The 22,981-nt window shown below is 44.5% G+C and overlaps 1 protein-coding gene across 2 annotated transcripts; it reads right to left on the reverse strand.

Moving 5' to 3' along the window:
• Positions 1–966: 966 nt before the first annotated feature.
• On the reverse strand, positions 967–22,043 carry SOCS2 (suppressor of cytokine signaling 2). 2 transcript variants are annotated; one of them, XM_066591525.1, is made up of 3 exons: positions 21,890–22,043; positions 21,172–21,421; positions 967–6,876 (listed from the first exon to the last, which is right to left on the reverse strand). In XM_066591525.1, the coding sequence occupies exons 2-3, from the start codon at positions 21,314–21,316 to the stop codon at positions 6,419–6,421; spliced, it is 603 nt and encodes a 200-aa protein (XP_066447622.1). In that variant the 5' UTR covers positions 21,317–21,421; positions 21,890–22,043; the 3' UTR covers positions 967–6,418. The 2 variants fall into 2 exon arrangements, with proteins under 2 accessions (XP_066447622.1, XP_066447620.1); XM_066591523.1 differs by having other exon boundaries at positions 21,172–21,425.
• Positions 22,044–22,981: the final 938 nt, after the last annotated feature.

The following is a 22,981-nucleotide window of genomic DNA, read 5'->3' on the forward strand; positions in this document are numbered from 1 at the left end:
TACAAAATAACCACTTCTACTTGCCAATTTTAGGTCCTCCTAACACATTAAGACTATCTACTATATTCCACCCCTTGATAAGTGGCACAGTGAGTATCGCTCACTTCAACTCTGTGCTTTTAATGTTATGGCCGATCTATGTAATCTATTATCATGTATCTTCATTAAAGGGGTTGTCTGGTTGTAAACTAGTGATGGCCTATCCTTGGGTTAAGTCATCAATAGTACATTGGTGGGGGTCCAGAGCCTGTGCCTCCTCTCCGCTGGGCCGATGCACTTGTGTGCGGAACAAAAAATTCTGCAGTAAGCAGACAGCACCGTTTTTACTGTAGTGGCCAGGATTGATATTGTAGGCCAAGCTCCCATTGAAATGGATGGGAACTTTGCCTGCAATACCAAGTCCGGGCACTACAGCAAGAATGGACACCAGCCTGATAAGCAGCTGACTGGCAGGGGTTCTCAGGCAACAAACCCTTGCCACTCTACGGCTGGGTTCTCACAAACACGGAAATCCCGTGGCTTAGCCACACCGAAAGACCGCAAGATTTCCACAGCTTCAAAACTTGCGGTATTTTGCATTTCCGCAGGTTTTGGAGTGGTTCGGCCACCGGCATTCCACTGCAGCTTTCTCTCCCCATCGAGAGGAACGAAGCCGCAGTGGAGAAAAAATAAATAAATAAAAATTTGACATGCCGCGGAATTAAATTCTGCGCCACATGTCAGTTTCTGCCTGGCTTTGCCGCACGGAGAAGATTTTTGCAAAATCTCGTCCACATGGCTGGCTAATCCCAGGATTAGGAGCCACAGGGCGGAATTGCTGAACGGCAATTCCATCCCGTGTGAACTCAGCCTACTAGTGATAACTTATTCGGAGGATAGGCCATTGATAGTTTACAACTGGAAACCCCTTTCATTTTCATAGTATTTGTAAATTGGCTCCAAAACTAACAAATCCAAATCCACACATTGTTTCTGCATACATTTTTTTATTGAAAGTTTTTTATTACATTAGATAGTACACACATTTGTTAAATAATCTGGTTTATATATAAAAAGTTCTACATTGTAGACAGTAAGAGCCGCTGCTGTCATTCCCAGCAGATGTCAATAGAACATTGAAAATTTGCAGATGCAGTCAAACACATCCTTCACATCCACCAAGATAAATGAGCCAGTAAATGGATTGATAAAGGTGCACATTAGGGTCTCCAGTTCTGTTACACTATTAACGGAGAGTAAGGCTCCGTTCACACCTGTATGACGGACCCGTTGAACGGGTAAGACCACAGTATGGGTTGACATGTTGTCACGCCCAGCTACTGTGGCCAATGGCTGCATGCGAACATTTGAGTGTGTGAGCTAAGACTAAGGCTTCCTTCAGGAAGTCTTCTCTACCCCCGTTCCAACACACACACACAAAAAAAAAAATAAAACACATGCCATGAATCTGAAAATATGCAAAATTTTAAGGAAAAAGAAATGTTTGTAGGGAGTTTACTAGAGACCTGTAGCAAAAATCTGGATTCTTTGCCTCAAAACTGTAAGAAAAAAAAATGATATTTTTGCAGAGACAACAGTAACAAGTTACAATTATGGGGTGCCTTTAAAAGACGTTGTTGTTTCAGTTTGAAACCGCGGCATTTTTCCAGATGCCTACATGAGAGCAGACTTAGAGATTTAGGCTGCCTGTCCATGGGCGTTTTTGCATTGCGTTCCCCGCGGCGATAATCCGGCCGCAGGGAACGCAATGCACGCTTTCCATAGTGTTGCTATGGAAAGCGCAGCCCCCCCCTGTCCACGAGCAGAGAATCATAGCAATTCTCCACTCACAGTCGGCAATTCACAGCATGCTGCGAATTGCCACGATTCTCCGCGGTCAGCCTATCTGTTAGATAGGCTGACAGCGGTGATCCGTCTGCCGGCTGCTGGGCTGCGGCTCCCGTAGTGGAGATCCGCTGTGGGATACTGCAACGTCCGTGGAAAGGCAGCCTTATTTATTTCTAACACCTGCTATACAACCTTGGGCATTCCCAAAAACATACAGATCGTGCAATGTCAGATATGCCTAATGAGACAGCTTTGGAAAAATACTTCAATTCCAGGCATCTTTCGCACAGAAGAAATTACCTAGAAACACTGGTCCCCATGCAGCGGAATTTCAAGTCTCCTTCAGCCACTTCTCTCTGCATTCATATCCAAATTTAAGTCAGTCTGTAATAGGAGACCATAAACCGGGAGGGGAAAAAAAACACCCTGACGGGGGAAGAGCAGTTGTAGGGATTTTGAAACAATTTGGAGTACATGAAAACAGGATTTAGACTACAGATGGAGCCACTGCCCTCATCTGGCTTTAGAACGGCAAACTTTGTGACAGTAACTGCACCATGCAGGTGAGAACCAGCCTTATACTTCATTCAGCCATACTGCTGATCCTATAGTTGGCCACTTCCTCTCACTTCGTGGATTGCTGTGTGGCCCTACCTGGGCAGGTGTTGTCATCTAGGTAATAATGGCACTTCTCCTGTGGCAGAGTCTAGAGGATACCCGCTGTGTGTTGGAGACCCTGCTAACATTCTTTAGGAGTTTACCGCCCTGGTGAATTATAAGTTACAGATAAAGTTGTTACTTTAAAAGGCATCTTCCTTTGACAAGAGAAGCAGTTTAAAGAACGACCATCATGAGACCCTCGCATGATCTAAAGATTCTCAGTTAGCAGTTAGAATAGCGGGTATAACCCTGTAAATTGGACAATGAGGGCAGTGCTTGAGAGAAGACTAGTCCGCGGTGCCACAAGAACGCCCAGCACTGCCAATTGGAGAAGTGCTGCTGGCTTTGCACCCTCAGTTCTAACATTGTGCATTTAAAGTGCCACTGCCAATCCACTATGATACTTTACAGCACCTTAGTTAGCAAAACACTTACTAATGCTCAAAAATCTATTTTGCATAAACTGGTAGATGACACCGACTGTCAGAGCAGGTTTTGTTGCAGAGTATCGGTCACCATTTAATACACAGAATTTCTGCACTTTATATTCTGGAACTCCATACCCTTTACGGGACTTCAAATGTAGCAAGTGTGCAAGACTATAACGAGGAGGAGTACATGCTGTACAAATCTGGGAATACAGTTACAAGATTAGCAGAAATCAGTGGAACCAACATTGGAAACAAGGAGTGTGCAGCTTACTTCTATAGACCATATACAGTAACAACTTCAGCCCCATGCCCAGGAACAACGGGGAATACTTAAAGGGGGTTGTCAGTTGTTTTTTTTCCCCCCCGCTCAAAACTAGGTTTCCCTTGCAACAACATAAACGGTCATATAAAAAAAAAAAAAAACACACTTCTGCTGACAACCCGCTGTATCCAGCGCCGCCGCTCCAGGTCTCCCCAGCAACGTCATGCTTGCAGGTTACAACCAGCCCATTTACAGGAGGTCACAGGCACGGAGGACCAAGCAGAGGTGCAGGGAGAGGCAAGTATATGGCATTTTGTTATGTTCTTGCAGGGGGAACATAGTTTTGAGAAGAAAAAAAAAAAAAAAGACATCAGACAACACCTTTAATACCAGCAAGACCAGAGTTGGGAGACAGGGAACACAAGCCATGACTGTTTTGGTACCATTTCTGGCATTTCCTTATCCCATGTCTTGTAAGGAAACCACAGCCTCTCCTCCACGTAGTGCATAGCAGACGTGCACCGGTGTCCACACCTCACATTTATGACACAAATAGGGGGTCTGCCTTAACATTTGTGTAACATGCTTACAAATACCCATCTGAGATCAGTGCATGGAACAACACTTCTAGTCAAGTTCAAGGGAAATGGTTAAAAAAAAAAAAGTAGGATATTAGTTCTGCTTATTTTAATGAGCCTGTGGCCATTGATAATGAAGTCTGGCTACAGTCACCCGCAGAAAGCGGTATTCAGAAGTATGGTAATGTAGTACACTTTCCTGTGCATCTAACTGAAGCTGTGACTCCACTAATGCCACAACGGGGGCGCCATTCTATCCAGCGTCATTAAGTGCATCTGTTAGGACTGGATATGATGAGCCCAGTGTGATGTTGGAAAGTGCTATATAGAGCGCCTCCACATCAGTAACCATATTCTACAACTGGATCTTGTATATTGCGTATTTACAGGATCTCTTAGTAGATGCATCAGAAGTTTGGATTTGTCTTCTACTAGTCACATTGTCCTTCTCCAGGCTCTTCTCAAGCATAACAGATCCCTAAAAGGATGGCATTATTCTTGATCCCTAAATTACAATTTGATCCCATAAACAATACAATTTCTCCAGGATGGCGTTCTACAATCTTTGGTGCATTGCCTTTGGCCATGGCAAAATGCACACAAAATAATATAAACCAGGATTTGAAGATTTGAAACATTTGCTATTCACTGTTTTTTCCACATGGTATATATTGATGCAGTAGGATGTCTGTATGGCAGACATGGAAACTAGTTACTAGAACACGTCAAACTGTAATTTCCAACCCGTGCTTTGTAATGACGGGTCTCATCCATGAGTAAAACTGCACCACACATACTGGGGAGCATTACCATAGACCTCAGTTAAATCATTAACAAAAGCAAATCCTTCCCATAATTTACTGGCAATAGTTTCCTTGTCTGCCATTAAGACTCCCATGCCAAGATTGAGATGCTCCCATTGAATCCCTGTGTAAGACTGTATAACAGTGCACTAAATATATAGATGTCATGACTTGAACCAAGGTTGTTACATTTCCTATACAAAGTGCTGGGAATGCAGTCAGTGTTCCAGCATAGTTATGGGCAAGGGAACTAATCTCAATCTCCTAGTCTGCAAACCACCAAATAGTCACATTGCAGCAAATAAGGTATATGCCCCTTACTTCATACCCATGATTGTGTGCATTTCTAATACAGGGAAAGTTTAGAAGAACCAACCCAATATTTTTCAGATTCAAGAGTACCAAACACTTGCTGCCAGCATGAGGGCTCGTTCACATCAGCACTCAGGGGGTTCCGCTGTCCTGTTCGATTTGGGGTACTGGAAAAATGGCACCCCCTGCTGAGTGGATCCCATTGACTAGAATAAAGTCTGTTCGGTTTTCAGCCGGGCCTTTGACTTTTTACAGGATGAGATAGCACCGCATGCTGCACTATTTCATAGCATTTTTAAACTGATTCAGCAATGACTGTTCTAAAAATGCCGATGTGAATGAGCCCTAAGTGCTGATTTTAACAAATCTGATAGTATTATACCATGTGGTAATAAACAGCACAACTTTCACTCTGACTCCACTGGTCAAACAGAATTTGCCTGTCCATTTAAAGGCTGGGGCTACACTGGAGATTTTCATAGCTGACCTGATTATCTGTAAGCCAGAGTATGTTAGGACACATCCCAATGAAAATTGTCTGCAAGGCAGAAGTCATTTCGAATTTCTTTCCTAGGCAACTAAATGTTCAAGATGTACTGTCTATGTCTTTACAAAAGTTAGATTAATGCTGCAGTACGAGGTGGAGCAAGGTATGACCACTACCAATTTGGTCCCCCCTCCCCACGTATTACAGTCCTGTACACACACAATCTCTCGATAGCCATCGTTTGAGCGATAATCGTAATTTGTAAATGCTCCCATCTTTCACTCTTCGGCTGAATGAGGATTTTTAGGCGAGCATAAAATCCATCATTCCGCGGCATACTGTGTTTGCTGTCCATGGTGCTGTATTCTCCATGGCAGCACCGATTATACTGTATTCAGCTTGCAACCCCACAGTTGAACAAAGAATTTGAATGCACCGAACAGACCACCTGCTGTTCTCTGCCTACAGGTTCTGGAGGCTCATTTACATGCACATGAAGGCGATAAGCTGCTAATAGACATTAGTGTCTATTAGCAGTTTATGCAAAACAATCGCTCAAAACCTTTTGAACGATTATCTTTGTTTGTAAATGGGCCTTAAGAGCCAGTTGTTTCAATTGGATTGTCTACCATTGTATCCCTTGCAAGACGTCTGCCCCAGAGTAACTTGGTCTTTAAAATGGAATGCATCAGCCTTTTCAAGGCAGCTTGACAGGACCTTAAGTCACCCCTTTCTCCACTGTTCACTGCTTATTAATCAGATTTTTGTAAAGAAATTTTGGTGGAAATTTGGTGAAAAAATAAAAAAAAAAGTTACATTTGGGAAATACATTCTACAGTATAAGGAACCAAACTCTTGTTCCACAACATCATTTGGGTAAAAGTTTGGAGAGAATAGATACTGTACCAAAAATGATCCACTTTAAGCCCTGAATAGTCCTAGAACACCTTGAAATGAAATGACAATATAAATTCCTTGGAACTGACAACCTATTTTGACTCACTTGTCTGGATTTGGAAGTTCTATTCCCATGCTGCAAGCATGAATTCAAAAAGTGTCTATACATGATAAGGGTATTCTGTTATGTATTCCTTTAACCTCATGGGCAGTGGGAGTTCATGGATCTTGTTTGTGCATTTGTTGACAGCCATTCTACAGAAGTGCTGCAAGGATGGGGTAGAAGTGTAAAGTGGCTTAACTAGCCAAAGGTGCACGGTCCTGTTGGGAAGAGGCTCAGTCTCGATTCTCTTGTTCTTGGACAGAAGAACATAATACTCAATAAGATGAACGACGCTATCAAATTGTTTCAGCCTGGAGCGGACGCATACAACAGAGTCCAACCTGAACTTGCCCTCCTTATACTCAATGCGCAGGTTGGTGGGTCCAGCAGAGGTTTTCACAGAGATCGTTAAGAGGTAATCTGTATGAGAGCTGTCTCTAACAAGAAAGGTGCCTTCAGGAGCATCCTGCAGTTTTTCCTTGGCCTCGTTGACGGTCATTTGGCCCCAGTACCAGCCTGTCAAAGAAAAATACATTCACCTTTTAGTTCCTGAACAAAAATCATAATATAAATATATATAAATAATATCTCAACACCTTAAACATTTTGGTGTCCTAGCAGCTACTGCCTTATAACGACCCCACAGCAACAACCCCCTTACTCCAAATTCAAACCACTTTTAAGGCAGCTACTGAATGCACTCCTTGTTTTCCCCTTTACAAAACTGGGTATCATGACAACCTGAGCGCTCTTTGATGCTCTCGGGAGTGCGGTGGCACCAGGCCAGCTGTGTGGCACAATAATGCCAAGACTTAGATTATCATGACTAATGAACACTTAATTACATCTCAGACCTTGTTCTGAAAGTTAAAAGTTCACAAGATGCAAGTTTGTTATTAAACCAAGTTCAGAGGAGGGTTGGACATAAAACATGATGATGTACGGTCTGTCCAAACAGAGCAAATGTGTACAAACGCCAGACACAACAAGCAACACCAGTGGAAAGGTCTTCAGAAGGATTTTCCTGTTCTTTTAAGACATGGAGGCTTCCATGCCAACCCTTGTTTCAAAACGTACTAACAGCAAACTGCATCCTTAAGGCTGCCTGACCACAGGCGATGCGAAATCCGCCGCCCGGGAGAAGGAGCCTCCAGACGGATCTACGTTGTCAGCCTATCTGACAGATAGGCTCTCCGCAGAGAACCACAACAATTCATGCTGTGAATTGCCGGCCGCGAGTGGAGAATCGCTATGATTCTCTGCCCGTGGGGGGGGGGGGGGGGGGGGGGGCTGTGCTTTCCATAGCAATGCTATGGAGAGCGTTCACAACGTTCCCCGCGGCCGGATCATTGCCACAGGGAACGCAGCGAACATTCGCCCGTGGTCAGGAGCCCTAGAGGAGGAGGAGGTTGGCTGCACAAGAACGAGTCAAATTCTGCATGTGGGAACCCGCAGCAGAATCCACCTCTGACCGCGACTGGTGACGCTGCGTACCTGTCATTTCTGTAGTGCAGATGACCATGGACACTCGCTGGTGGTCATGTGCGGTACAGGTGTTTTTTTTTTCTCCCCGCAGTGTCGCTAGGGGATGACACGGGTACCCGCAGCCTATCCGTAATGTCAATTGCGGATGGACTGCAGTCTGGACAGCTTCCATTAACTTCAACGGAGGCCGTCCGCACAAGAATAGAACATGCTGCAATTTTAAATCCACTCACGGAAATCGCAATTACCGTCAGCCCATCTGAAGGGACATGTGAAGCTTCTATCTTTTCAGTAGTCACAGATCACCGCGTATCGTTTGCGCGGGTGACGATTGCAGATTCCACAACTGAAATCCAGCCGTGTGATACCGGCCTAACAATTGTAATTAGCAGTTATCTCAAACCTTCCACTTGTCACTTAGGGCTCTTTTACATGGACCGATTAGCATTCAAATTTGCATGATTTTTTTTGGGGGGGGGGGGGGGGGAGGCGACAATAATCTCAGTGTCAACACTGCCAACAATTGCGGAACGAGCGAGAACTTGTTCACGTCTCGTTCATTTTACACAGGGATATAAATCATTGTTCGCACAGCGTTACGTGCGAACAGAGATTGTTTAGTCGTTTACATTCACTGGTACAGAATGCAAACAAATGGATATATCTGCCTGTATAAACAGGCTGAATGAGCAAACTTTCATTCGCTTGCGCAAACCATTTATCAGTCCCTGTACGAGGATCCTTAGCTTTGCTTTTTAACCCTTTCCAATCCACTGTCTGACGTCTTCCTATATTCTGATTGAATCTTGTGCAGCTCTGATGTCGGAAGACATCTAGCAGGGTATTCTTACTGAAAATTACTGGCCGCTCTGTTGTCGGGGGCCTCTCCAGCATGTCACATACTGCAGTACTGGCTTTAACCAGCAGATGGCACCACTGTATAATGGTAGAAAGAGAAAAACCACTAGGAAACCCTGAATCCAAGATTGGATTACAAAGGGAGTAATCTGAAAACTGCTGAAAACTGGAAGCTACTTCACCTGTCATAACATCCCCCACAAAAGCAGCGGTGAAAAAAAACCCCAAAAAAACAAAATCAAAATCATATTTTTCAGGCAATAAGAATTTGTAGCAAGAGCAGATCTTGCTATAAAAAAAAAAAAAAAAAAAAAAAAAAAAAGGGCCTGTCTTATAGTCTAAAGTCAGGGGGCTCCGGGCAAAGCTAGACCTCCTTGATTGCAAACTTACAGGGCTTTTCTGAGCAGACACTATTGATCTTCAGGATAGATCATCAATAGTTCACCTGGCACGGGTTTGAAGCAGCTTTTCCACCTGTATTCTGCTGCGGAAATCTCTCCCCATAGAGAGAAGGAAGTCCGCAGCGGAAACTATGATACAATTGACATGCCGTGGATTTAAATTCTGCACTGCTTGTCGGCAGCGTGTGACCGAGATTTTTGCAAATCTTTTCCACTTTGTTGCTTAGTCTCCAGTTTAAAAATACATGCAGGATTTCCGTGTGGAGCGTCCACCCCGTGTGAACCCAGCCTTAGAGAACTGTGCAGCTGAACACCTTTCTCTCCGATCTGTGTGATCAGCACTGGGTGGGAGTCTGACAGCCCACATCCCACCAGGTATGGGTCTTGAAGCTTAGCAGTGATAAAATATGCTAGTCTGAAAGACCTTTCGTGTCTCAATCATGTGACCAGTGGGCCCCTGATCGTTGTTCTTGGCCCCCAAATGCCCCACCCTCACGATGAGGTTGCCGGGTGCCGTTCAAATGCCATAGTAGCCGAGGGCCTTATTGAATAAAAATGTCAGTAGCAGACCAAAACCTTATGAAATAAAAAGACAAAACCGCAATTACTGAAATCTGAGGCAGTTCTACAACAGATAAATTATGCTGTGGATTTTACCATCTGCACCATGCTAAGAATCTGTAGTGAATTTGTTCTTATGTTGTGAGTTAATACTGTTTATTTAAAGGTCCCTGACTTTTCAACCAACTTTTACAATAGCCAATGTGACAACTAGCAAAAGTGTAAATCACTTCATTCAACAACATTTGTTTCTGTTTAAAAAGCAGTTTAAAGTGCTGGCCACTAGGGGTCTCCCTTCTCCATGCAATTTGCTGTTTACTGCCTCTTGAGTGATGCCCATATCTAGCAACAGATTTCAGACTCCTTTACACTAATGTATGTATGATTACAGCGTATTACACGTGCAGGTTATGCATGTGTAATACGCTGTACCAGTCTGCCACAGGCTCCCATGTTGCCACTTACACATATTGCACCAAATATGCGTGCAATAAAGATCACAGCATATTCTATCCTGGCGAGTATTACGCACCAAAATAGTTTATGGTTTAAAAAGGAGAAAAGAGAAAAAAGGCACAGCTGCTCCAGAAGGAGAGAGATGAAGCCCCGCAGGGCTTCAGAATTTCCCCATAGCAGGAAGAGTGAGGGCGGGGCTACAGGGTATATCCCCATAGTGCAGAGAGAGGAGGGGGGAGGGCAGGGCTACAAGGGATCTCGTGAGGGATAGCCCCATAGCTCAGAGGGGGGGGGGGGGGGGGGTGCTAGAGGGAAGGTGGGGCTAGAGGGTAAGAGCTAGAGGGTGGATCCCTCTAGCCCAATCCCCTCTCTAGAGAAGCCCTCTAGCCCTCCCCCCGCTATAGAAAAATCCCTTGGGGAACCTGCTGCTTGGCAATTCCCCAGCTGCTTACAGTGGAACATTTAAAACTTGCTGCCCAGAAGCACCATTTTACATGTCCCACAGTAAACTCCTGTTCATCCCCGTGGGGATTAAGGGAACCCCCGGGAAGATGAACGGAACCCTCGAGGATTCCTCTCATCCCCCCACAGGGACTAACAGGATTTTACAGCAGGACATTTAAAATGTGCAGTTTGGAATTTCCTCAGTTGGCAGATATCCTTCTAATGACTTATGATCTTTTGAGAGCATTGGACACAGCTAAACTCCTGCTTCCATAGGAGTTTATGGAGACTCCTGCGCATCACAACCAGAGATAGGTCAGGTCCTATCTTTTCACACAGCACAGACCTTAGATGCGTGTATTGCAGTCACGCATATCCTATCTTTTAAAGGTGCAAGTTTTTTTGCGCGTCTAAAATTTCTTCATCTGAAGGTTTCTATAGGAAACCATTGGTTCTAATAAACACTTTTTTTCACGCGCCTATTCTGCGTGAAAACGACACCTGTGTGAAAGAGCCCTATATGTAAAGTTAGTATCTTGATTTCTCCCTGCTTTCTCCATACTGTGCCAGCAATCCCATGATGCATCAGCACAGCATCACATGATCAGCTAGAGCTAGTACCATCTCTGGTTGCTGGGAGGACATCAATTACTACTACCTCCTATATTCACCTAAATAAGCTAAAGACAAAAGTATACATTCAGTCTGGGCGTATGAACTGTTTGCTTCATTTTTAACTGTAACAGGAGCCCCTAATCATTACTTGATAGTAGTTTCTGTTCTTGCCCCGTGTCGCACACGCCATGTAATATCATACAGAAGGTTATGCCCACTGAAAAAAAAAAAAAGTGACTTGAGAGAACACAACACCAAATAAGTCAGGTGGTCTGTGAGATGACCTGAAGAGAACAACTCCAGGATCGTGTGTGTGTGTGTGTGTGTGTGTGTGTGTGTGTGTGGTGAAAAACACAAGAATGAACTCCTTTAACTTGAAATACCTGACTTTTCAGAACCTGCTTTAGACCAGTGTCACACACAGAGCTTTTTACCGCAGCGTCTCGAGTGCCGTGGTAAGCCTGTGAGCATGTATAGAAATAGCTACAGTAAGTACCGTAGTAACACAAAACACAACATGTTTAACAAAACATCTAGAAAGTTAGAAAAAAAAAGTCTAACGGTGAGGGTGATCAATGAGTGGAACAGGTTACCACGGGAGGTGGCGAGTTCTCCTTCAATGGAAGTGTTCAAACAAAGGCTGGACAAATATCTGTCTGGGATGATTAAGCAAATCCTGCACTGAGCAGGGGGTTGGACCCGATGACCCGGGAGGTCCCTTCCAACTCTACCATTCTGTGATTCTATGATCTACATGTCCCATGAATGTGCATCAGCTCTACTTCCAAGTACGGCAGCATAGCCCAGACAAAACATGTATACGTCCATCTTTAGTTTAAAACACTTCCTGGAGAGAGGCCGAAAACCATGCAAACATTGAAATTGAGATGAGAAATAAAAAAAATAAATAAAAATAAAAGAGAAAGAAAAAAAACCCAAAACAGCTACTGCACAAACAAGCACAGCAAAGCGTAGAGCGATTTAGCTGATATAACCGAGACGTGCGCCACAAAGCTGCACCTCTGCTGTGCAGCAGCATCCACAGCCCGGCACTGCCTATAAGCACAAGACAAGAATCATTCAGAGACATGCTAGACTTCCAGGAAACCGGTCTATGGTTCTAACATAAAAGCAATACTTGGTACTGAGAGAACATTTTACCTAAGGTCTCTCTCTTCTGTTTTCCAAGTATTTCAAGCTAATTCCAGGCACTTAATTCTCCTCAGGGCAAACAGTGCTTCGGCCGCTCATATAGTACATTCAGGCTGACAGCAATTACTGTGCTCTATACTATGCACCACACCCAGGATGAATACTTCACAATTATGTCAACTAGATTATGAAACAGTCAGCGGTGGTCTGCTTCCAGTTTACATGAAGAGCTACATGTGCGGCCCAACCGGGAACACTAATCTACAGAGAAGAGTTTGATTTCATCACAATTTAACTGAAAATGTAATTTCCCTATTATGCATGTTTTTTTTGTGTGTCCACTTTGAATCATTTGTATCCACAGCATGCATTGTAGTAAAGTAGGTTTTACTGCTTGTTTAACACTCACGCCTGTGGTCATCCCGTCACCAGTTATACACACCCCACTTGCTGGGATTTTGACATTTTACTTTCAAGCACAGTAGTGCCTTAGCATACGAGTTTAATCCGTTCCGAAATGAAACTCTAAGCCGAAAAACTCGTATGTCAAAGCACTTTTCCCCATTGAAATGCATTGAAACGCCATTAATGCGTTCCAATGGGGAAACTAACAAGTTTAAAAAAAAAACAAAAAAAAACAATATTTGCCTACCGCCGGCGTTCCCTGATGATCTGCGGCGCTGCTGCAGGCTGTCGCTCCCTCCATGCCGAGAGAGCATTGCTTTTTGGATGCGGGGCTTGAATGCCCCGCCTCCAGCAGGCTAATGCTCTGATTGGTTAACTCAGCGCGGCGTCAGATAATGAAAGCCGCCGCTGGGTTAACCAATCACAGCCATTCAGGGTTAACCAAATCACAGCCATTCAATTATATCATTGAATGGCTGTAATTGGTTAACCCAGCGCCAGCTTTTATTGGCTGATACAGCGCTGAGTTAACCAATTGTGTGAGCCCAGCCTAAAGGTGGCCATAAGTATTAAACTAAGGTTGGTCAAACCCACCTGTTTTGATAAGAGATTGGAAAGATCATCTAAGGTGTATTAGAAGTTCTTTTTTCAGATGTTGATGGTGGAAGGAAGTATCGGGTATGTTGAGAAAAAGAAGCCATTTCAAAGGGAATATAATGAGAAATCTCTCATATCTATCTATCTATCTATCTCTCATATCTATCTCTCAATCTCTCTATCTCTCTATCTAAATGCTCCAACGGAGGATAAGGTTTATAAAAAAAGAAAAAAAAAAAAAAGAAGAACTCCCTAACTGAACCCGCACCAAAACATACATGAAGGCTACATCAGGCTTTAACCCTTTAGTGTCCATAGTAAAAAGATAAAGACATGTGAGTTTAGCCTTCACTGTTGCATTCCAATATGTTGAAGTTCTGTTTTTGCAGTGACTAATTACTGCTAATAGAAAAAAAGTCACTGCAAAAACAGAACTTCAACATATTGGAATGCAACAGTGAAAGCTGAACTCACATGTCCTTTTATTATGGACACTGTAAAGGGTTAAAGCCGGATGCAGCCTTCATGTATGATTTGGTAGGGGTTTATTGTGTACTTTTTTAAAAATTTATTAGCAGTAATTAAGATGAGACTGACAGAAAAACACACATTTACTTTTTTTTTTGCACAAGTCACCATAATCATTATATTTTAAGATATAAGATGTCTCCGGAATAGGGAAAAAATTGTTGCCTAAAAATTACATATAATGCTTATACAAAAAGGAAAAAAAAGTGCGCCTAGATGTGGCGGATGTGCTCACACGAGTTTGATCATATTTTGCACCAAGAACCCTGCATTTTCATGCTGCTAAAATACTAATAGAAAGACAAAACCCCAAATATGGCATTATAAATTGTAATTAACAGTATTTTTTTGGATAACAAATCAGAATGCCTAAAAGAAAAAAAAATACAAACAATGAAAAACTCTGCAAAAGTTTAAGCCCTATAAACCCATAAATTATTACAATTGGCCCCTTGTTTAAAAGCAAACTTTTGCAAAGTTCTTTTTTATAGTTCAGAAGAAATAAAAAAGTATTTTGCCTACAAGGTTTTGTTTTCCTGGTAAGTTCCTTTTAATAACTGTTATTTGTATAATATTTGGTGTTTTTTTTAATGCATTCTAATTTGCTATCCCCCCGCCAAAAAAAAGCAAACTGTTAAAATTACAATAATTATAATACCATTGTAATTTTAACAGTATTTTTTTTGGGATAACAAATCAGAACACATTTAAAAAATACAAACGGTGAAATATTATACAAATAACCGTTATTAAAGAGGAACTTACCAGGAAAACAAGACCTTGTAGGTAAAATACATTTTTTTCTTCTGAACTAAAAAAAAGAACTCTGCAAAAGTTTAAGCCCTATAAACCCATAAATTGTTACAATTGCCCCCCTTGTTCAAAAGCAATGGTCAAATTTAGCATTCACCCCCTGATTATTGCCTTCAACAGCCCCCCGCCCCCTTCCTCCTTGCCCATGACTACCAATTTTAGTTTTTTGGAAATTGATGATTTTATAAATGAAAATATCTTAAACGATAAAAACTAAACCCAGTCCCTATATTGTATCACAGGTAATTTAGTGTACTACGAGACCGAGGAAGCTTTATTACGGCACCTCAGAGGAATGTGTGCCGAGATACTTTGAAGTGTTTACAATTATACATGTCAGGCACACGTCTCATGATCAGCAGGCATGTAAAGCATCATTGATTTAGAAGGGCATTGATACCAGAGGATCTATGAAACTCAAGTGATTTGTGTGCCACGTCATCAGCAGTTACAATGACAGCCCTACTGTGAGGAGGCTCTCGTCTGTTACCCATTTGCTATTGCTGTGCCCTGCCAGCTGTTATTACAGTAACTAATTATATAGTTTCCTGTGGTTGAAAAAATGAAAGCTTGATTTTTTATTGGGATGAGAAATTTGGATTTCAGTCACTGAAAACACGAAACTCACAATTGTAAATACAGAACTTCCAGTAGTACTTCTAGGAAGCAACGATATAGGGTCTATGTTCACACAGCACTAACATGCAGATCTAAACAAGATACAGTGAAATCCACAGTATGCTACATATATAAAAACGTGCAGAAAAATCCACGTGGAATTACACCCCCCCCATTGCATCTTGCTTAACCCCATAACACCAACATTCTCTCTGCTCCGTAAGAGGAGGGACACAAAGCAAGCATGGGTTGTATTAGTAATAGGACAGTGAGCAGTCTGTGGGTAAAGAACAAATTGCAAAGGGGCTGAAAATAAGTTGAAGGCTCGAGCACCGCTACATTGTTTTCATCTTCATGTCAGGGTAGTGTGGCAAGGGGGAATGGAGTACTTTGGACCCCCCCGTTGTAGCGGTTAGAGCAATAATGCATTTAGTAATTATCCACTGGATAGGTGATAAATGTTATGTGGGGCAAAACTAATTAAATCATAAAGAGAAATTAAATAATGTTTGCACATAGACAGTAAGTAGCATATTCTTACTTCTGCTGATCAAGAAGATCACCGTTTACTCAAAAGGGTTTTTTTTTTTTTTAACATTTACATCTGTTCGACTGCCCCAGCAAAGATACGCTGTTGGTTCAGTCTTGTAATTAACACTGCACACAGATGTGGAATTAAACTCATTTTATAACTACAGCTGTTTAGTCGTGAAATTTGGGGGGGGGGGGGGGGAAGAGAGGGGACACTTTGTAGTATATTTTTTTTTCTTCTGTTCTGCTGTCAGCATAAAAAGTTTTTTGTTTTTTTTTAAAGAAACAAGTTTGTATCTTCATCTGCACTGAAATGTTTTTTTATTCTTTAACCCATCCCTCTGCTATATCAGAATCAATATATAAAAGTAGCACTTTCACACAAATATAAATAAAATAAGTAAATATATATAATATTATATAATTTTTTTTTCATATTCCGTGGGATGCATTTTTTATGCTGCAAATTTAATTTAAAAAAAAGCCAGATCCTACTTCATCCTTGTTAAGGGTTATATCTGAATTTTCAAGAAGCTTCTAATAGGACTGAGCTGGAATCCTCATAATAAACCTAATTGTATGAAAACAAAAACAGTTAAAACTTTTGTTCAATAGCAAGAAATAGCATTTTTTTTACATTTGGATTTATATTCTGCCAATAGCATTATAAATCATTTTCTTCATTTGACTAATCTAATTCTGTCTTTCCAGATATCACAAATTCTTAAGCCTCTTTATTTTAAATTGAAACTTACAAGATTGTAAAGTAATTGTAACTTGCAAGCTACAAATGCTACCAATCACAGCCGATACTAAAGTACAAACTACGTTCCCAGGAGTTCCATTTGCCTACCATTCTACTAGCACAGCAATGCAAACAATTCTACATTCTTTCAGAGCTGGTCACCCATGACCCAACCAGTCGTTCACGTAAGGAGCCCAAAAGTATAGATGCTGTTGACAAACTAATAGAAGCGAGAGCCAGCACAATATAAAAAGGTGTAATGTTACAGTTAAGTACAAAGTCACAGTTAGCTGAGTACTACGAGCCGACTGCAGGAAGCTACTGCTAACAAGTGTAGTATTATGGGATGAAGCAGGACAGCGCTCCTAACAAACTAGGGGGGGATTTACTAAGGGTTATGTGGCTGTTTTCCGGTATCAAAAAAGTTTTGTACTTTATTCTTTGTAGTGTCAAGTTTTTAGACAGATTGGTGCAGTTTCACTCCAGGGAAAGGTGGGTGTAAAATGACTCCACTTCACCCAGCAGCCTAAACGGATGATAATTACAACAACTTTACCCTGTATGGTGCATCTTTTGATAGATTTGTGACAAAGTAACGATAATGTTGCCTCCAGCATGACCGACGAATAAAAAAAATGTAATTGTGATACTGTATAGAAAATCCAACACATGAGAGAGTGCAATAAAATCTTCAGGCTTTAATTAAACCATTAGAAGTGAGGTTAAAAAAAATAAGGACACAAAAGTCTAAAAATGACAGCCAAAGGTTTTTTCTACCATCTGGTGCTTAGGATTTTCTATACAGTAATGCAGAAGTTCAGTTTACAGAAGTTGGAGCGATTTCCGCGAGACTCCAGTGTAGAGACATTTATTCTGTGCAGCTGGCCGCTCTGCTTATACTCCTTACAAAAAAATGGGATTCGCCCTATGCATTATTGGATAAACGTAGGTCCGTGCTCCTGCTGCATATGTGGGGAGAACCGGGAACCTGATTATTGTGGGCTGAGGGTACGTCTAACAAGCTCAGCATTGAGGGATGAAGGTAGGGATCTCTGCATGCTGCACACAAGTATTGTGGAATGAGGGATCTGTGTAGCAGCTTGTAGGATACAAAGATACAAGAAGTGGATTCCAGGTATATTATGTTGCAAACTGCAGCTCATATTTATATTTACTAACGATAGAAAAGTGACAAAAAAAATAAACATAGCAGGTTCTATTTTCTTTTTTAAGACTTGTGACATTTCTAATAGCCTGTGGCTTTCTGGCAGCTTACAAAAAAACCAAAAAAAACCCCAACTTCCACCAAAAGGGTGCAGCGACTTGTCCATGTCCTACAGATCGATGACTTGTGCCAAACTACTAGTGTGCTGCAGGCAAGTAGTACATGGCACGTTTCACCATGTGTTATTGTAGTGCGTCATTTCCATCAATCTTACCAAATTAGGTGGCTCATTTTTTATATATATATATATATTATATACACATACACACACACACACACACACACACACACATACATACACATATACATACACACACACCCCTTAGGGTGGTTTCACAGGGGCGTGGAAATCGTTTGATTTTTGCCTGATCTGAGAGTCAGTAAAAAAGGCAGATTATGAAACCAATGATTTTCTTCCCATCTGCAATATTTTGAGAACGAACAAATAAATAAAACGCGGCATGCTCTATCTTTCTGCGATGTACAATTTTTTATCCCCCTATGGAGCCTCCTTATCGCATCAAACTTGCGTCGCAAAGGGATTTTAACGTTAGAAAGTCCTCATTGGTCTTCGCTCTTTTTGATAACGGAATATAATGTGCTCCTCAATTATTTGCGCCACTTTATGATTTTTGTCAGCCAAATTTAATGTAATTGTTTTTTTTGTGCACATCTACTTAAAAAGTTACATCTGCGCACTACTAGTAATGTGGTGTAACCTATAAGCCCCAAAAATAAAACCAATCACACACCTTCTGTAATATAAAAACAAAACAATTTTGGTTCAATTCTCAGCTGCGCCAATTTCCACACGGCTCCATCGCAAGCAAAAAAAAAAAAGAAATCAGGCAAGTGTTACATATTCGGCATATTATGCACACAACGGCCCTCGATGGACCCAATTAACTCCTGTCGTCCACAAAGCTTCCATCATGTGACCCAGCATCTTACTGGACAAAAATAGCGCCTTATTTTGGACCATTTTGTACAAGATTTTGCAGCGGAGGCTCCAGAAGGAGAGGGGAGCACAGTCCGAGACTAGATTCAGTAAACCGGTCACAAAACCCCAAAACACTGAAGAAAGGACCAATATGGAATAAGCAAGTTGTAATAGGCCAAGAGGTGCGACTTATCACAACGTTCATACAAACAATACATGGTGCTTCCCCACTCACAGCCGCCGCCAGAGTGCTTCCCCACTCACAGCCGCCGCCAGAGTGCTTCCCCACTCACAGCCGCCGCCAGAGTGCTTCCCCACTCACAGCCAGCATCCCTCCCACACCTGGGGCATTACGGCTATTAAATAGCGTATACACCCGTACATACCACACAAGCGGGTGGCAGAAGATTTGCCCCAACACATTAGTAACTGCAGCAGATCTGTGCGGGATGAGAGAGGGGTGAGCACTTTATGTTGAGGCAGCTGTGCCACCTACTTCTAAATAAGCTGCACAAGTGTCAGCTCGGACAGGACCCAGTGAGTGCCACAAACTTGGCACAGTCAGTGACAAGAGCGTCCTGAGGAGCTTCGCCCGCACATGCGCAGTGCGAGAAGCCACAGCTACCTGCGCGGTAGAGCAGCCATATACGGCCCCCGCACGAGGCGGCCACTGACCCGCGGAGCAGCCATAGTACTAGTAGATACGTCCCCCACACAAGGCGGCCACTGACCCGCGGAACAGCCATAGTACTAGTAGATACGTCCCCCACACGAGGCGGCCACTGACCCGCGGAGCAGCCATAGTACTAGTAGATACGTCCCCCACACGAGGCGGCCACTGACCCGCGGAGCAGCCATAGTACTAGTAGATACGTCCCCCACACGAGGCGGCCACTGACCCGCGGAGCAGCCATAGTACTAGTAGATACGTCCCCCACACGAGGCAGCCACTGACCCGTGGAGCAGCCATAGTACTACTACATACGCCCCCCACACGAGGCGGCCACTGACCCGCGGAGCAGCCATAGTACTACTACATACGCCCCCCCACACGAGGCGGCCACTGAACCGCGGTGCAGCCATAGTACTACTACATACGCCCCCCACACGAGGCGGCCACAGACCCGCGGAGCAGCCATAGTACTACTACATACGTCCCCCACACGAGGCGGCCACAGACCCGCGGAGCAGCCATAGTACTACTACATACGTCCCCCACACGAGGCGGCCACAGACCCGCGGAGCAGCCATAGTACTACTACATACGTCCCCCACACGAGGCAGCCACAGACCCGCGGAGCAGCCATAGTACTACTACATACGTCCACCACACGAGGCGGCAACTGACCCGCAAAGCAGCCATAGTACTACTACATACGCCCCCCACACGAGGCGGCAACTGACCCGCAAAGCAGCCATAGTACTACTACATACGCCCCCCACACGAGGAGGTCACTGACCCGCTGTGCAGCCATTAGTACTACTACATACGTCCCCCACACGAGGCGGCCACTGACCCGCGCTGCAGCCATAGTACTACTACATACGTCCCCCACACGAGGCGGCCACTGACCCGCGCTGCAGCCATAGTACTACTACATACGTCCCCCACACGAGGCGGCCACTGACCCGCAGAGCAGCCAGAGTACTACTACATACGCCCCCCACACGAGGCGGCCACAGACCCGCAGAGCAGCCATAGTACTACTAGATACGTCCCCCACACGAGGCGGCCACTGACCCGCGGAGCAGCCATAGTACTACTAGATACGTCTCCCACAAGAGGTGGCCACTGACCCGCAGAGCAGCCATAGTACTACTACATACGTCCCCCACACGAGGCGGCCACTGACCCGCAAAGCAGCCATAGTACTACTACATACGTCCCCCACACGAGGCGGCCACTGACCCGCAAAGCAGCCATAGTAGAACTACACGTCCTTCAGCGTCCCACGTACATGAGGCAGCCACTGACCTGCGGAGCAGCCATAGTAGAACTAGAGACGTCCTCCACCGTCCCCCCCGTAAACGAGGGGGCAACTGACCGGCGGAGCAGTCATTGTAGTACTAGAACCGTCCGCCATACATGAGGCGGCCATAGCACAACTAGACACGTCCTCCACTGTCCCCCGCACATAAGGTCGGCCACTGACTCGCGGAGCAGTCATACTAGTACTAGACCCGTCCCCCATACATGAGGTGACCACAGACCTGACGCCATAGTACAGCTAGACACGTCCTTCACCATCCCCCGGACATGAGGCGGCCACTGACCCGACGCCATAATAGTTCTAAACCATCCCCCGTACATGAGGCGGCCACTGACCTGACGCCATAATAGTTCTAAACACATCCCCCGTACATGAGGCGGCCACTGACCCGCGGAGCAGCCATAGTAATATTAGACATGTCCCCCGTACACGAGGCGGCCACTGACCTGACCTGCGGAGCTCTCCCATAGACATGGCGATGCGCTGGTCTGGCGTCGTGGCTTCCTGCGCGGCTCCTCCAGGCGGAGTCTCCCGGCCTCCGTTACCTATGGCACTGGAGTTGTCGGCGGCGTCGGGCGATCTCAGGGTCATTGGTTCCTCCTGGTGACGGGGTCACAGTGCTGTCCGGTGGGTTACCTCATCTCAGCGGCCGGCCGTCCTCCCGTACAGCGGCTGGAAGACCCGGGAAGTGGCGTCCTGCCTGGAAGAAGGGTTTGTTAACCGCAGTCCCACAGCATACAGTGCTGTCACCTATAGGGGCCGCCGGTACATACATAGCAGTTAGTCCAGCAGTGGAGCCATCACCAGCATAGTGTGTGTATATAATGTATTAATATATATAACCCTGCCCGTCTGCCCCCGCCATAGTGTCCCCCACCGATAACCCTACAGCGGCCACTAATTACACACGGCCTCCCCGTGACTGCCCGCACACTATATGCAGATATCGGACAACCACATCGTGCGGTTTGCAGCCGACCGCCGCCGCATCCCCCCAGTGAGCCTCTGTGTACAGCGGGTCTCCCCCGGCAGCAGCGCACCCCGCTGTCTAGGAACAGCCGCCCAGCACAGCTCCCCGCCGTCCTCTCTGCAGCCCCGGCACAGGTGCGGCTGCGGGGACAGCAGCACACAAGAGCCCTCTATATACACAGCCCATGCGGCCACCTTGTCAGTCAGCGCTCCGGCTCCATGGCTCATCCGTCCGCTCCTCGCTGCAGTATAACGTGGCTTTGTTTGTATGCTTGCGGTGAGCGCACCTCCCCAGTCCGCCGGCCGTGCGGAGCCTCCCTCCCCGTCTGTGATCTCCTCCGCTCTCTCTCTCTCCCTCCCCATATCTGGTAAATGTAAAGGCCGCTTTCCAGGAACTTTCCAGGAATCGGCCCACGTGACCCGTGTCTTCGAGCACTGCTCTCTGCTGCCCCCTGTGAGCGTTTCACAGCAGTGCACTCTTCTCTCCCGTACTGGATGTGCCGTACGCTGGAATCCCCTCTGTAGGTGTCGTGTGCGCTGGAGGACATTTAACATAAGGGAAACCCACCATCATCAACCCCCGGAGCAGCAGCAGCGTTTACTTTCAGTAGCATTTCCGATTCACCGAGAAACAGAAGTTTTGCATCTTTTTTTTGTTGCAGAATGAGTTGTAGAATTTTTTTTTTTTACATCATTTTGGAGGTTTAAAAAAATGCCACTTCTACAAGGATGGACAGAGACATCAGTTCGCAGCAGCATGCAGAAAAGGTAAAATATCCTATGGGGGAGATTGTATAGGTGCAGAATGCCGAAGCCCTCGCACACCCTACACGACTGTATCACAGCTTTTAATGTGGCCGTGGTAAAAACCGCATCAAGAACTGCGGCATGTCAGTGTAAAAGGTGCATTTACACGGGCGAGTGCAATATCAGGCTGGGGAATTCGTACAGATATCAGAGTTACAAACCCGCAATTTTTATTCAAGCGTGATCGATGCATTTTGCAAGAAAATGGCATTGCATTTTACGTGCTTGAAAAATGCCCATTATTTCCTATAGGAGCAAAAACAGCACAAAACACTTTTTTCTGCTCAGATGTGGAAGAATGGGCGATTCCTCAACAGAATCACCCAAAAATTAGGAGATGCTGCAATTTTCTTCTTGCAGCGCCCATTGGCACAGCATCAAGAGAAGAATCGCGCATGTAAATGCACCCGCTGAACACAATGCGTTATTGTTAGATGTACCATGCATACATCCTTCGCTCTCCCAAAATCCGAAAACCAG

Source organism: Eleutherodactylus coqui, chromosome 2 (assembly GCF_035609145.1).
Source record: "Eleutherodactylus coqui strain aEleCoq1 chromosome 2, aEleCoq1.hap1, whole genome shotgun sequence".
Taxonomy (NCBI): domain Eukaryota; kingdom Metazoa; phylum Chordata; class Amphibia; order Anura; family Eleutherodactylidae; genus Eleutherodactylus; species Eleutherodactylus coqui.

Coding starts and splice junctions, on each gene's coding strand:
- SOCS2 (XM_066591525.1), bottom strand. CDS start 21,316: ATGACCCTGAGATCGCCCGACGCCGCCGACAACTCCAGTGCCATAGGT. Junction 6,877..21,171: donor GGGAGAGCTCCGCAGGTCAG/GTCAGTGGCCGC, acceptor TTTCTTTGACAG/GCTGGTACTGGGGCCAAATG.